Genomic DNA, 13,259 nt, shown 5'->3' on the forward strand with positions numbered 1-13,259 from the left:
TGACACTAGATAAGCATTATAACTGACTACAGAGACAGACTACTACAAATTAATTTGTCTAAGTTTAGCACAAGCTAATATAACTATTAGTAACTTGAGCAGAAAATAAAAATTCCTGATACTGTAGAAAAATGGTATAATTGGATATAAAGCTATCTGGGGTGGTAGAGACAGTGAAGGTTAGGTAACGCATGGACATAGCCAGGAATTCATTAAGTGTAATTTAAGTGAGATTTTGAACAGTGTAATAGAAGAGGCAGAAGATAAAGCAGGGGGATGGTTATTCCAGGATTTAGCTATTTTATGGAAGAATAGTGCTTTACCTGCAGTGTTGTTAGCCTTAGAGATACAAAGGAGTGATTTGTCAGTGGAGCGAAGGGGATGATTTGATTTGTAGGGTGTGAGTAGGTGACTGGGATTCTATCGGGATGTCTCACAATATTGTAGGCAGTGATTAATTGATGGTAATTGAGTAGTTGAGGAAATTCTAGCCATTGTAGTTCCTTTAGAGCCTGAAGGTGATGGGTTCTGAAGGTGCAATTATTAGCGAACTTGGCAATTTTGTTGTAACATGTCAAGTCTAGCAAGATCATGTTTTCTGATATGGGGAAGGATTGGTGCCACATACATTAGAGTGGACAATAGATGGGTTTGGACTAGGGAGATTCCCGCTTGTTTTGAGAGAAAGTTTGTGTGTCTGTATAGTGTTCCCACTTTTTTATGGACTTTTTTGATGGTTTGTGAAATGTCGACATCAAACTGTAGGTTTTTGTCAATTTCTACACCCAGGAGTTTGGTGTGATTAGAGGGGGGTGATGATAGTACCATTTTTGGATGTGATTGAGAAGGATAGAGAGGTAGAAATAGATTTGTTGGGGGTGAAAAGAACCAATTTAGTCTTTTTGGGATTAAGGATAAGTTGGATCTGAGTTATCCAACTTTCCACTAAGCTAAAGGAATCCTGAGTGAGTTCTTGTAATGTGGTAAGTGAGGGTGCACAGCAGATAAGAGTCGAATCATCTGTGTACTGTATGAGTGTAGCAGGATGGGTGGAGGTATGACGATTGTTATATAGAGTGAATATCAGATGCTTCATCATTATAATGAGGTAGTAAAATATCCACTTCTCAGTCAATCACTATAAATTTGTCAATGTTATTGTGTGCTTATCGTCATCTTTAGTAAAAGTACCATGTGTTTGACTTTCTTTTTTCATTTTGTTTTATTTTTTGCATTCCTTGGCTGAACTTGAAAATGGTTGAGTTGGATTTGGATTCTACCCGAGTTATAAAAATGACTAAAACTACAAAACATTTGTGTGTAGTTGCTGCACAGCTAAACACCAATAAAGGGGCAGATGGAAGGAAAGCTTTGTTGTTACAGTGTACTTTCCTCACACATCTGCACTGTTATGGTTATCACTTACACTAATGTATTATCTTCTTTGGGGAAGGTCAGTGTAGCAATGAATTACAGCATTTAGGTAGAATTCCAGGCAGTACTTGGGTAATCCTGGGTGGTGGAGAGAATCATCTGCAGCACAACCATGCTATAACCTGTCCTGACTTTTAAAACCGGGCTTCTAACTAGTAGTGTCTGCTGAACGTGTGGAGAGTAGTCCAAGTGTCAGTTTGTAAAACGTCCTCTGCAAACAAATTTTCAAAATATGCTGCTAAACTAGCTGCTACTGTAGTGAAGTGTGCTGCAGCAATGTCTCACAGAGGTTTACAGTACATACTACATCTAAAAGAAATACAGTAGACCATTAACTTTTTCTCACTCTCTCTCAAGTAAAACAAGGAGCCAATCTGTTTTACTGACGATATGAGTTTTGTTAGTGTGGTATCTAAGCTATCTCCTTGCTCAGCTTGAATATGGCCTCTCCCTATAATCAGGGGCCCCCAAGAACAACTATACCTTCCTGCAAATCTCATCAAATATGGTATGCTCATTCATAATACTAGCCCCTTCCATGAACAACACCATTCCGTCCTGTTAAAAGCAAAATGGCTCCTCATCCAGCAAAGATCCAACTTACTTTTGGGATCTTGGCTCAAACTGATTTATTAGGGTCTTTTCCACTTTTAGCAGCAATGTTCTCTATTAGCCATACCCACTACAAAGTGAGACTCAATCCCCCCATATCCTCCTCCTTACATACACCCAACAACCTCTACCACTGCAGCAATCACTGTTTTTCAGTTCTTTTTCCCATAGTCTGGGAATCACTATCTTTGACAATTAGAAACACTGACTCCCAATTCAGACTGTTTATCCCACAAAGACCATCTATTCTATTCTATTCAGCTCAGTGCAATGCTTTCAACAAAATCACCCAGCCTAACCTATACACTATGAATGAATCTCCTTGTTTCCAAACTACCAATTCCCTTTAGCATCTAATTAAATATAGAACAAACAACTGGCCAGGAAGCCAAAGACCACAGCAAATTAATCCAACAATGGCAGAAACCACTCCAGTTCACAGTTGTTGTGGAGAGAAACAATAATTTATTGGTAAAACCACTGCAATTCACGGTTTTGTGGAGAGGGGCTGCATGTCTTCATAGTCAGATGCATCGGATTCATCTGACTCTTGTTCAGACAAAACTACTGGAGACAGATCTCATTTCCTTTTTGAGGGAGTGTCTTGGCTTCCCCTAATCAGCATGATAAGGTCTTCTGCCATTTTAAGCATTTGAGACTGAGGCAAGGGAGCGGGCACCTGAGAATGGGCAGTCGGTTTCTTGGGTGTGGTTCGACCCCTGGGCCTAAGGAACTCTGTTGTTTTTGAAAGAACGGTAGCCATGAAAGAAGGCGTCAGTTTATGTCAGGATTCGGTGTTGCAAAGAACTTCCTTGGAAGCTGGTGCCTGCACAGCAGCTCCGGACCCATCCAAGGTAGAGACGACCACAGGATCCTTAGACGGAGAAGAGTTCTGTGGCATACCAGACCTCGAAATGGTCTCAGTAGCGCCCTGCGGACTGAAGTGGGCACCAGGGGCTGCGAAGCACCTCACTGAGTTCCAAAGGGCTGACAACCAGCTTAATGGAAGCGTCGTCGGAAGGTTTGGTCCTCTGCTGTCTGTCTTTATCTTTACATTTTTTCGGAAGATCTGCTGTCGGATGGCTTACCGAAGCCATATCGGAATTTGAGGACTGTAAACTGAAATATCTGGCTACAATAAGGGCCTGATGATGAACAGTCCTGGCATTAAACAAAGAACAGAAGTGACAACGAAGGAAGTCATTGGTCTGGGCCTAGACAAGTGACTCAGTAAGAGTGGAAGTCCCAGTGTGGTATTTACTTTCTAGAGGCGAGACAATTAACTTTTTCTGACATTGGTTAGTGCAGGAAAAAAGAATCCCCAACAGGGTACTTAGTTTTCTAAGACTTCAGCTTCATTTCAGAAATGAAACTCAGGTAGTGGCCGACCTATATATATATATATATATATATATATATATATATATATATATATATAAATAAAGAAAATATTGGTATGGCATCATGCATTTAGTCACCCACTGTAATCTCAGACTGAAATCCCAGTTTCTTCCCCTGTTCAACCCCAGATCCTCCTATGAATCCTTTCAGGATACCCCTTCAGATATAACCCTTCTTTGAGCCTCTTAACTCTTTAGGAAATTGACCCTAACAGCTTCTCACCTGTAGGTCAAGGGAGTGAAGGATATGACAGGTGAGTTGCAAGCATGACGCTGGAACCCATCAATCTCACATTAATCAATCAAGGTTCCTAGCTGTAGAAGTAGCTTATGCAGTGATGTGAAGACATTGCCGCTGCCCTCTGTAACTTCAGAAAAGAACCTATCAAGCTCCTAGTTTCTACTAGAGATCACATGGGCACTGAATTTCCTCAACACTCGTCCCCAGGATAGGAAACCTGGAAGCTGACTGCTTCTTCATCCTATCCTCCATCAGTACATTCCCAAACTTACATCTTTGGCAGCACTGACAACACCTTAGCTCTGAGCCATCAGGCTGTCCTTAACTACATTTTTCAGTTTATTTGTCATTTTCCCCTTCTGAAATTCACTTTTTTAGTTTGCAGTTTATTTTTCATTGTCACAGGAAGTGGTCGTGCACTTTGGATACGAAGCTGGATAAAACATGCCTTTACTTCAGCAAAAGTTGAGATGACAATTTTTCTTTTTTCTTTTTGTTAACAAAAAACAACACATCTGCGAGACTCACTGACCTGTGGTACTAAGATAGTGAGAAGAACTGAACAGACTGGATGCCAGCACTGGATTTATGAGGGAGACTTGCTTAACCTATGTCAGTACTTTTACAACCGCAAGCTTGAGTTTTCTTTTTTGCAGACAAAGGTATAGCTTTGGAGTCCGATTATATCAATGAAAGCAAGTTAACACAGATGTTCAATTATATCAATGAAAGCAAGTTAACACAGATGTTCAGCTTTACTATTAATCAATGACCTTCCAAGAAGATGATCATTACATTCCACTTTCGTTTTTAACATAACAAGATGGGATTTTTTTTTCTTGGAAATATTCAGGGATTTTCAAAGCGTAGAAAAATGTATAGAAAAAGTACACAGACACAACAAAATTGGTTGTGCCTCTGCAAAACTATCACCATATCAGTCAGTTTTAATACTGTTGCATGCATTCACAGACATAATTTTTACATTTTCGCTAACTGTACCGCCTGTTCAGTTAACACTACTGCACTCAAACCAAAATTACTCTGACTGGCACTCTATAGTTTCACACGACTGAGAAAAAAATTGCCCACAGAGTAAAAGTACTTTGAAAATCCCTGTGGTTTCATTACTGCAATCAACAAGTGAAAATGTTATTCCCAAAGTAGTGAAACATTCAATTGGATAGGTATACATGACAATCTGCACATCAGCCACCTTAGATGAAAGCAACAAGACAGAACGGTGTTACAAAATTTTAGGAGATATAGTTAAGCACAGCCAAATGCTGACAAAGTTGCAGGCATTATTTTAACACACAGGTTTTTTTGCAGCACTGAAATATGTGATTCTAAGTCATGCATGCACAAGTCGCACAAAAGCAAAATGAAAGCTCTCCCCAATTAGACAATGTAATTATTAGATGCATCAAAAGCAACAAAATACAAATGAGTAATTTAATCTCCCAGAAAACTCCATTTAGCTATGTTCACCTTCACCATAGCCCTGCAAGAACATCCCAGAAAGGCAAAATGCTCAACATTATGAACACTGCTTCCAGCCTCCAGAGTGAACTGTTTTACACTATGTAAAGCTCAGTACCAAAACAATTATAGAAAACAATAAACAGTTGAAAGAAATCAACAGAATGCTCTAATCATGACTTCTTTAAACTTCAAAAAAATGTTAAGTTGTTAATTTCGATCTTGAAAATGATGCAACTGAAACCCTCCAGCTCATAAACATCACTTAAAGCAAAGTGTAACTGGTGTCACTAAAGTGAACAAAACAAATATTTTCTGAAGCAGTGTGCAGGCACAAAACTCAAAACAGTCCATAAACAATAATGTACCTTTGCTTTTAGCACATCAGACTTAAAAAGAATAATCCCATTTAACTTGAGAGAAGCTACCATTATTACCCCAAAAGAGAACTACTGAACAGCCTTATATTGCTGGCAAGTCTGATTCGTTACAGTGGAGATCACCAAATCAAGCACCTGACAGGAGCTGCATCTTGTTTCTAGAAGTGACAGAACGTACTGAAATGCTAACTTGCAACTCATGCTTTTAACTGTTAAAGAAAAGGAATTGCATGCATAAATGTTAACTGAATTTCACTGGGTGGCCTTGTGATTGTAAATGCATGCTGTGCTGGCCCTTTTTACACAGGTACCTTTGGGTTCAGCTATTTGTTTGGCACTCAGCTAAGTCTGGACTTTGCCAGGTGAGTGAAATCCATCCTCCATCATTTTTCTTACAGGCCTCTGCCTCCTGATTTCTGCCATGACTCTGACCTCTGTTCTAGGATCTGAAGCTGTTTCATGTACCCCCTGCAAATGCTGAACATCATTCTCTGTTAGTGTTCTGTTTCTCTCCCCATTGGCGGGTCTCTCAGGAGTCACAAAAGTCACACTAATCTCAGGTACAGGAATGGTGCCTGACTCAGCAATGTCAAAACTGTTGTCAGGTAACTCTAGAATTGAAGATGATAAAACATGATGGCTTAAACAGATGTAAAAAAGAAAACAAATGCAACACAACATGCAAAAAAGCAAATACAAACAATGGAATGAGATGAAATGATTTAGCCTCTTTAGACATTTGATTTACCACGTTTTTTTAGACAACTGCTACATCTTGTTAAACAAAATATGTACATCATGCCTTTACACATACACACATAGCCAGAAGTTTAAACGGCTTAAAAGCAGTACATCTTTGAGTTATCATTCCTACGTATGCCACAAAACGAAGCATCTTCAGCCACGATCACTGCTACTGACCAAAGAATTTTAGTAGCAGTTAATAAGTGTCTGCCTCAAATGACATTATACATCACAAATTATGGTATGCAAGTGCAATGGTGAAAGAGGTTTTTCATGTTTGCACTAGAAAAAGAATGACAATGACAGACATTTCAAGGCCTCCAAAAGGAGAATGAGAAGAAATAAACAGCAATTACTGAAGACATGTAGCATAAAAGTCCACTATGTAATCCCAAAACTGTGCCGGCTGTTTGGCTACAGTGAACTTTCCATACACCTATATTGCATTTACCCTTTCCACCGTGACCTGGCCATGGTTGAAAACAGTTTGAAAAGGCTGAGGATTAAGGTTATGAGCTGATGAGCTGCCTCCTGTAGTCAAGGGTACAGGGTTTGACTTTTTCACCACCATTTGCCTACTGTGCGACTCTAAGCAAGTCATTTCATCACACATTGCTTCCAGGTTGCCACTGAAAAGGGACACTTGTATCTAGTGGGTTTACCCTAGTAACAAATATATTATAGGTTCATAGGTAGGTACTAGGCTATCGGCCCAAGGGCCTACGTAAGCCTAGCCAACAAGGTTCCCTGGCTTACGCCACCCAAGAAAGTTATTTTCCTGTGCCACTGTCGAGCAGAGATACAGAAGTGATCCCCAAAGTGTATTTCCTATTTCCCATCCACTCATCAAGATTTTTCTTGAAGAGTGCTAATGAAGAACTTTGCTTGACATAGATGGGTAGCTTGTTCCAGAGTATGTGAAGTCTCTGGGACAGGAATCTATCCCTCCAGCATGTCCTGTTTACTGTGGTGACAAGGTTTAGGTCCCTAGAGCGTGTAAGCTCATAGGGATTGGGATTTCTTTAGGTGTAGCATGTCCAACAGCTCTGGATTTGACATAGCTTTATATGTTTGGCAGAGATCAGCTCGGAGTAGATGATATGCTACTGAATAAAGCTGGAGTTTTTTGAGACTGTCAGTGTAGGGCATTTGTTTGAGGCCAGTAATCCTCTTTGTGAGGTACTTCTGTGGCCTTTCCAGCTGCTGCAGATCTCTTGTGAGGTACATTCCAAAAGGGGCGTTGTACTCTACAATGGGTCTAATGAGTGCCGAGTAGAGGGGAACAATGACCTCTTTTTTCCTGGATGAGAACCCTTTTATGATGAGGTGTGCCACATAGAAGGGCTTCCTGACTACTGTGGCGATTCCATATTAAAAATATAAAACAAAAACTTTGCTTTACCAGCTGGTACCAGGCAACAGACTTGATTTCTACAATGTCATGATGTGCAGGTATGCCCGATACATATATCTTGCCTATATAATAAAGATGGCATACAATACCTCTCTGCCCAGATAAAAAAATCTTCTAAAAAGCAAAGTACTGCCAGGCAAATGAGACATTTCGTGGTGAAGTCAATTACTGTTGTGATCCTTTTTGGGAAGCCTGACAGCAGCAAAGGATCTAAACGAGGAGCTACAACCCAAGGAAGAATCAGCTGTTGCCACAATGAAGACAGACTTCCTTGGCTTCTACAAGAATGGCTGCCTACACGGCCATGGAAGTGAAAGACAGAAGTTACTCTTCTTAACAACCAAAGGGCAGCAAGGATAAACTTGGGTATTTTTTGTTCTCTAAATTTTACAATAAGGCCTTTATAGGAACTGGAAAGACCTACAAAAATCTTCTTCCTATGGAAAACAGAATAACTTTAAACAAAAGCAGGCAGGACAGGGACAGCACCACATTCTTCTTGTAGACCCAAACCAAACAGGCTTCCCTTATGCTCAGATCAACTAGAGGGACTGGATAAGTGGCAAAAAGGAGACAGCTTACCAGCATGTACACTTCCTCCAGAATGAGAACAGCTGTCAAACTAATGTTTGAGCATAAATAACAGTCAAACTCAAACCTCTTATATGTACAATATGTGCACAAGCAAGTGCCCCCTCCATGTTTGTTCACTGCCTTCATCGTAACTTGGCTGTCTGAAATGAATAAGAGTGATATGCTCTCAAGTCTGCTCCCACAGTTTTTAGAGTGAATAAATCTACCTCTAGCTTCAACTCTTTATGACGTCCTCACACCTTTGGGGCAATCCACTTCCCTCAAACAAGGAAGGAGCCCAACTGCACTCCTCATCCCATCAGCAAAATGGGCATTGTTAGAAAAAAAAATGAAGGTCTCTGCTTTAGGATGGGGAACAGGTTCAATGATTGTTACTAAGCAAGCAGTTGGGGTAGTCATACACAGCTCAGACATGCAACCCAGACAATTTAGTGGATGGATTTGCCACCCCATTCAACAAGGGAATACTATGTTCAGATTGCTGGGAATGGTGTATTACTTGTGTATAAGACTAACGCCACTAAGCTATGATCCAAAGGCAACTCAAAGTCAAATGCAACACACACATCCCCAGGTGTACAAACTGAATTTTGAAGATCTTGGCGACCATAAGGCCCAAGAAACATGGAAGGGTTAAAAGCAAGGACTCTCATCTGCACCGTCACCTAGCCTCCAAAGCTATGGCTTCCTCAGTATTTTCCATGAGCAGCAAAACAGCATATCCAACTTTGCCCTGAAGACAATGCCTGGAGGTAAGACTTGTAAGATATCTCCCAGATGATGTTGACCCCAAAAGTCTGGAAACATTACAGCATCAAAGCCAATGACACTGCCGGAAGTCTCTCAATGAGACCAACTATCCAGCTAAAGAAATGCAGGGAAAGCTCTTTCTCCTGGAAGGCTTCCACCACAATAGCTAACACCCTGGCAAATGTTCAGAGTATAGCAAAGAAACCAAATTACAACACCTTGCACTGAAATTGAAGCCCACTCTAAAAAAATGAAAAAACTCTCAAGTGGACCCATGCAACCATGCACTAAAGTTGACTACCACTCTGTCCAACCACACTATCCAGGTGTTCTGCTGCAATAAGGCATAGCTCATGGAGTCACTATCCAGAACCTGATATACCAGAACAACTCTGTAAACTTTCTGAGGCCCAATACGAGATAGCAGTTCCTAGTGTCTTCAGGAAAAAAGGAAAAGACAGGAATAGATCTTTTTGCCTTTTTTTCTGGAGGAGGAAGATGTTCAGAATCCCCACTGTGGACTACAATGTGGGACTGTTTCAATCAGTTGTAATACACAGCAGTCTGTGACCAGGTTTAGAAACTTAACAGTCCATGGTGATGGCTCTCCAAGCCACAGCAAACTAACAGAACCAGCTTTACATGGGTGGTCCATTGATGCACTCAGAAGTCATCCTTCTCAGAAACATAGCTGGTGCAGCTGTAATAGGCAACACTGAATATGAGTTGTGGGCCATTCTCATTCTGAGGACACCTTCTTGTTAAAGTCAGGACACTTGTCAGAAATCCTTAAAAGTGGTCAACATCTGTCTGTTCTTCAAAAAGGTTATCAATAAGTACTGAGAAACCTGTAAGAAAATGCCATCACACCTTAATGTGATACCCAGAATTGCCCTGCTTCAGCTCATCCTTAAATGATGAGAGTCTAAGCAGCACCATCTTTTAAAGGCACACACCAAAGCTGGATGACCCAATCACAGTATCAGCACTATCAAACTTGCAAAAAGCTATATCAAAAACCTATTGTGGAAGCCAAGGTAAGGGTCTTTTCCAGTGCGTCACTGATCTTTGAATCAGGAAAGCCTTTCAGCTCCTCCGGAACATGGACAACAATGGAGGGCTGGAACTCAGACAGATGACACAGACTGTTAAGGGACTTAATTTCCAAAGTGACATAGCAGCAAACCCTTTTGTCTACCCTACCAAAAGTTACTGACTCTTTATCATCAAACTTTATGGTGGAAAGGTGCTGGGGTCTAAGGGACAACAAGTAGACTGAATAGATAAATCCAGAATCTGCCTTAAGATACAGTCAGGATGACAATCTACTTAATCAGGCAGACTATATTAGCTTTTATTAGAAAAGAAGATGGTGAATATGGATATTTCCTAGCTGTGAATATGGCACCTTTCAGGACAGAAATCCTCATCCATCTGAAGGGGAATCTGTAGGAGAGCTTCATTTCAAAATGAAAAATTCCTTGTCAGAATTCCATTTTACTGGAAATTAAGGATGAGGTTAAGGGAGAGGATGAACTGCCCTAGCACCTACCTCCAGCAGAGGATAACTAGCTAAACTGAACAGCAAGGTGACAAGCAAGCAGTGGAGATCAGATGAGAGGACCCTAACACAGAGGGTAGCTCATGATGCAAATGTGACCTGGTTGGAAGGCTTGTGTAGTGTCTGTTGTTGGCAACATTTCATGCTACCAATGGGTGTGATCCCACCCCAATGATAAGTCTCAAAAGATTTTTGTAACAATAATCTTTATTAACCACAAAAAAACTTAAAAATATTCATAAATAAGCAAATTAGAACATGCCAAACATAATACAGGGGTTCCCCATAACAGTAACAGAAACAGAACGAGTACTAATACAGTTACAACACTAACAACAAAAACAGGCAGGCTAGCTACATACATAAAGATGAACGGGCAAGGGAGGTCCTAAAAACAACCAGTGCAGACATCGTGGCATTAATACAACAAAGGGTAATACCATAACCGATGGCAAAAAGTGCTTAAGGCATGATTAAGGTGGGAGTGCTTTGATGCCTTTAAGAAATTTTGCCAGAGTCTCACCGGTGTCATCTTTACTTCCAGGAGCTAATGCTGTTATAAAGGAGGAAAAACAGGAGAATCTAAAGAAGTTGCAAAACGCATGCCTGAAGACAGGATCTACTTGAAAAGGGTAAATCCATCCATGCAGCTTAGAAACTTGTCTTATAACAGGGAATGTTAAGATTTAAGATGTTGGTTACCTGCAGGCAATCCCAAACAGTGGTGAGATGGAAGATTCCACACCCCTTGAACAAGGAATAACTTCCACAAACTTTTAAAACACTATCACTTGGAGCTAAATATCCATTATGAATTAACAATATGGTCTTTTCAAATGCACACAGAAACTGGTTCCAATCTATAATAGCTTGTAACTGAGGAGCAGAGTGTAGGGAGGGGTGGCAACTTCAATCTTAAACATCCAAGAATGTAAAGAGAAAGCCCTATCAAGGTGTTTAGAGATTAGCAACCTATAGAAATAAACCTTATACTTCTTTGCAAATTTGCTGGGAGGGGGAAAATAAAGACTGGAAATTTACAAAGGACTTTGGTCAGAATGTATATGAACAGCAAAAAGGGAGTGGTTGATCATATAAAGAAGTTGCAAATCTTTCTAGAAGGAACAGTTAGAAAGTTATCATGCAGCCACAAGGTTGTCGAACCTGCACAGACTTTTTTCCCTTTATCTTAGTAAATCCCCTATTTTATCCCTAAATCTATTTCATTCAGAGATCATGAGACAAGCAAGCAACCTGCACCCCCAAACACAAGCCAAAAAACACATAATTCACCTCAGCAGTGTGCCTCAACAGCCCTTAAGGCAAAACACCATACCTAACACGCTAGTAATAGGAGACTCTATAGTAAGGCACACGGATGTTCCACTCACCAGGCTGAACAAGGAGAAGGTTACTGTCAGCTGCCTGTCGGGTGCTCGGATCCGCCACATAACACAAGCACTTAGGTCACTCCAGAACAAGTACAAGTATGACGCTGTCATTGTACATGTTGGTATGAATGATCTAAGATGTACCTCCCTGGACTACATGAAAAGAGACATTGAGGAGCTATCTGATCATGTAGCTCAAGCTGGTATGACCCTGACCTTGAGTAGCATACTACCTTCACCTAGAATGATACCACAATACAAAGACAAAATGATCAATTTCAACAATTGGCTAAGCTTCTGGTGTCATTCTAAGGGGATCCAGTGTCTGTCTGCCTGGGATGACATGACAGACAAGCCTCGCTGTTTTGCCAGAGATGGGTTGCACCTGTCACACCTAGGTTTTCGAATACTGGCCAAGGCTCTTGCCATCCCCATAGTGCCTCTTTTAGGCAAGGCTCAAAGGACAAACCAACCACCGTAACCAGCACAGGTAACCAAAAACTAAGGGTAATGCTACTCAACGCCAGAAGTCTCAACCTCAAAATGCACACACTCGAGGCTCTCCTCAGCATGGAGAAAATCAATGTGTGTGCAGTGACTGAAACCTGGTTCAAGGCTCAAGAGAGCACCCCAACACTGCCAGGTTACAATTCATATCATACCTTCCGGCCTCAGTTACCGGATCGCAGTACAAAGGGCGGAGGTGTATCGATATTCATCAATGATACCCATATCTCCAGGTTAGTAGCGCAGCATGATGCCCCAGAGATCATCAATGTGCAACTATCAGCAGGCAAAACCACATTTCACGTCGTAGCCGGTTATAGATAGCCTACCATGTCCCAAGATGCTCACTCTGCATTCCTTGAGACATTGGAAAATATAAAGGTCCTACCCAACACCATAATCTTGGGTGATTTCAACTACCCTGGTATAGACTGGGTGAACTACCAATGTTCCAACTCCTATGCTCAGCGATTCATAGACTTTATAAATTCAAATGCCCTTGAACAACTAGTATGTTCCCCCACTAGAGGGGACAACATATTGGATTTAATCATCACAAATATGGGTGCCCACTGTACCACACCTATTATCACTCCCTCCTTGGTCAGATCCGACCACAAACTGATAACCCTGGGCATCCTCACCCCTCCACCTCCCCCAGTCAAAAAAAACACAGTCAAAAACCTTTCCACAGCAAACTTCAAACTACTTGCATCTGAAGTGGAAAGCTTCACTATTCCCTTGCAGAA

At 41.0% G+C, this 13,259-nt stretch overlaps 1 protein-coding gene across 2 annotated transcripts in view; it reads right to left on the bottom strand.

Annotated features, from left to right (window-relative positions):
• The window catches only part of FAM126A (family with sequence similarity 126 member A), a 1,303,250-nt gene that overhangs the window by 5,062 nt on the left and 1,284,929 nt on the right, over nt 1-13,259 (bottom strand). The window contains exon 12 of one of the 2 annotated variants that reach the window (XM_044064613.1): nt 5,861-6,160. The exons of the other annotated variant lie outside the window; for it this stretch is intronic. Within the exon in view, the coding sequence (XP_043920548.1) occupies nt 5,892-6,160 (269 nt within the window). The 3' untranslated portion in view covers nt 5,861-5,891. The remainder of the gene's footprint in view (nt 1-5,860; nt 6,161-13,259) is intronic. 2 annotated transcript variants of the gene reach the window in all.

Source organism: Protopterus annectens, chromosome 3.part0 (genome assembly GCF_019279795.1).
Source record: "Protopterus annectens isolate FY-2018-M chromosome 3.part0, PAN1.0, whole genome shotgun sequence".
NCBI classification, from domain to species: Eukaryota; Metazoa; Chordata; order Ceratodontiformes; family Protopteridae; genus Protopterus; species Protopterus annectens.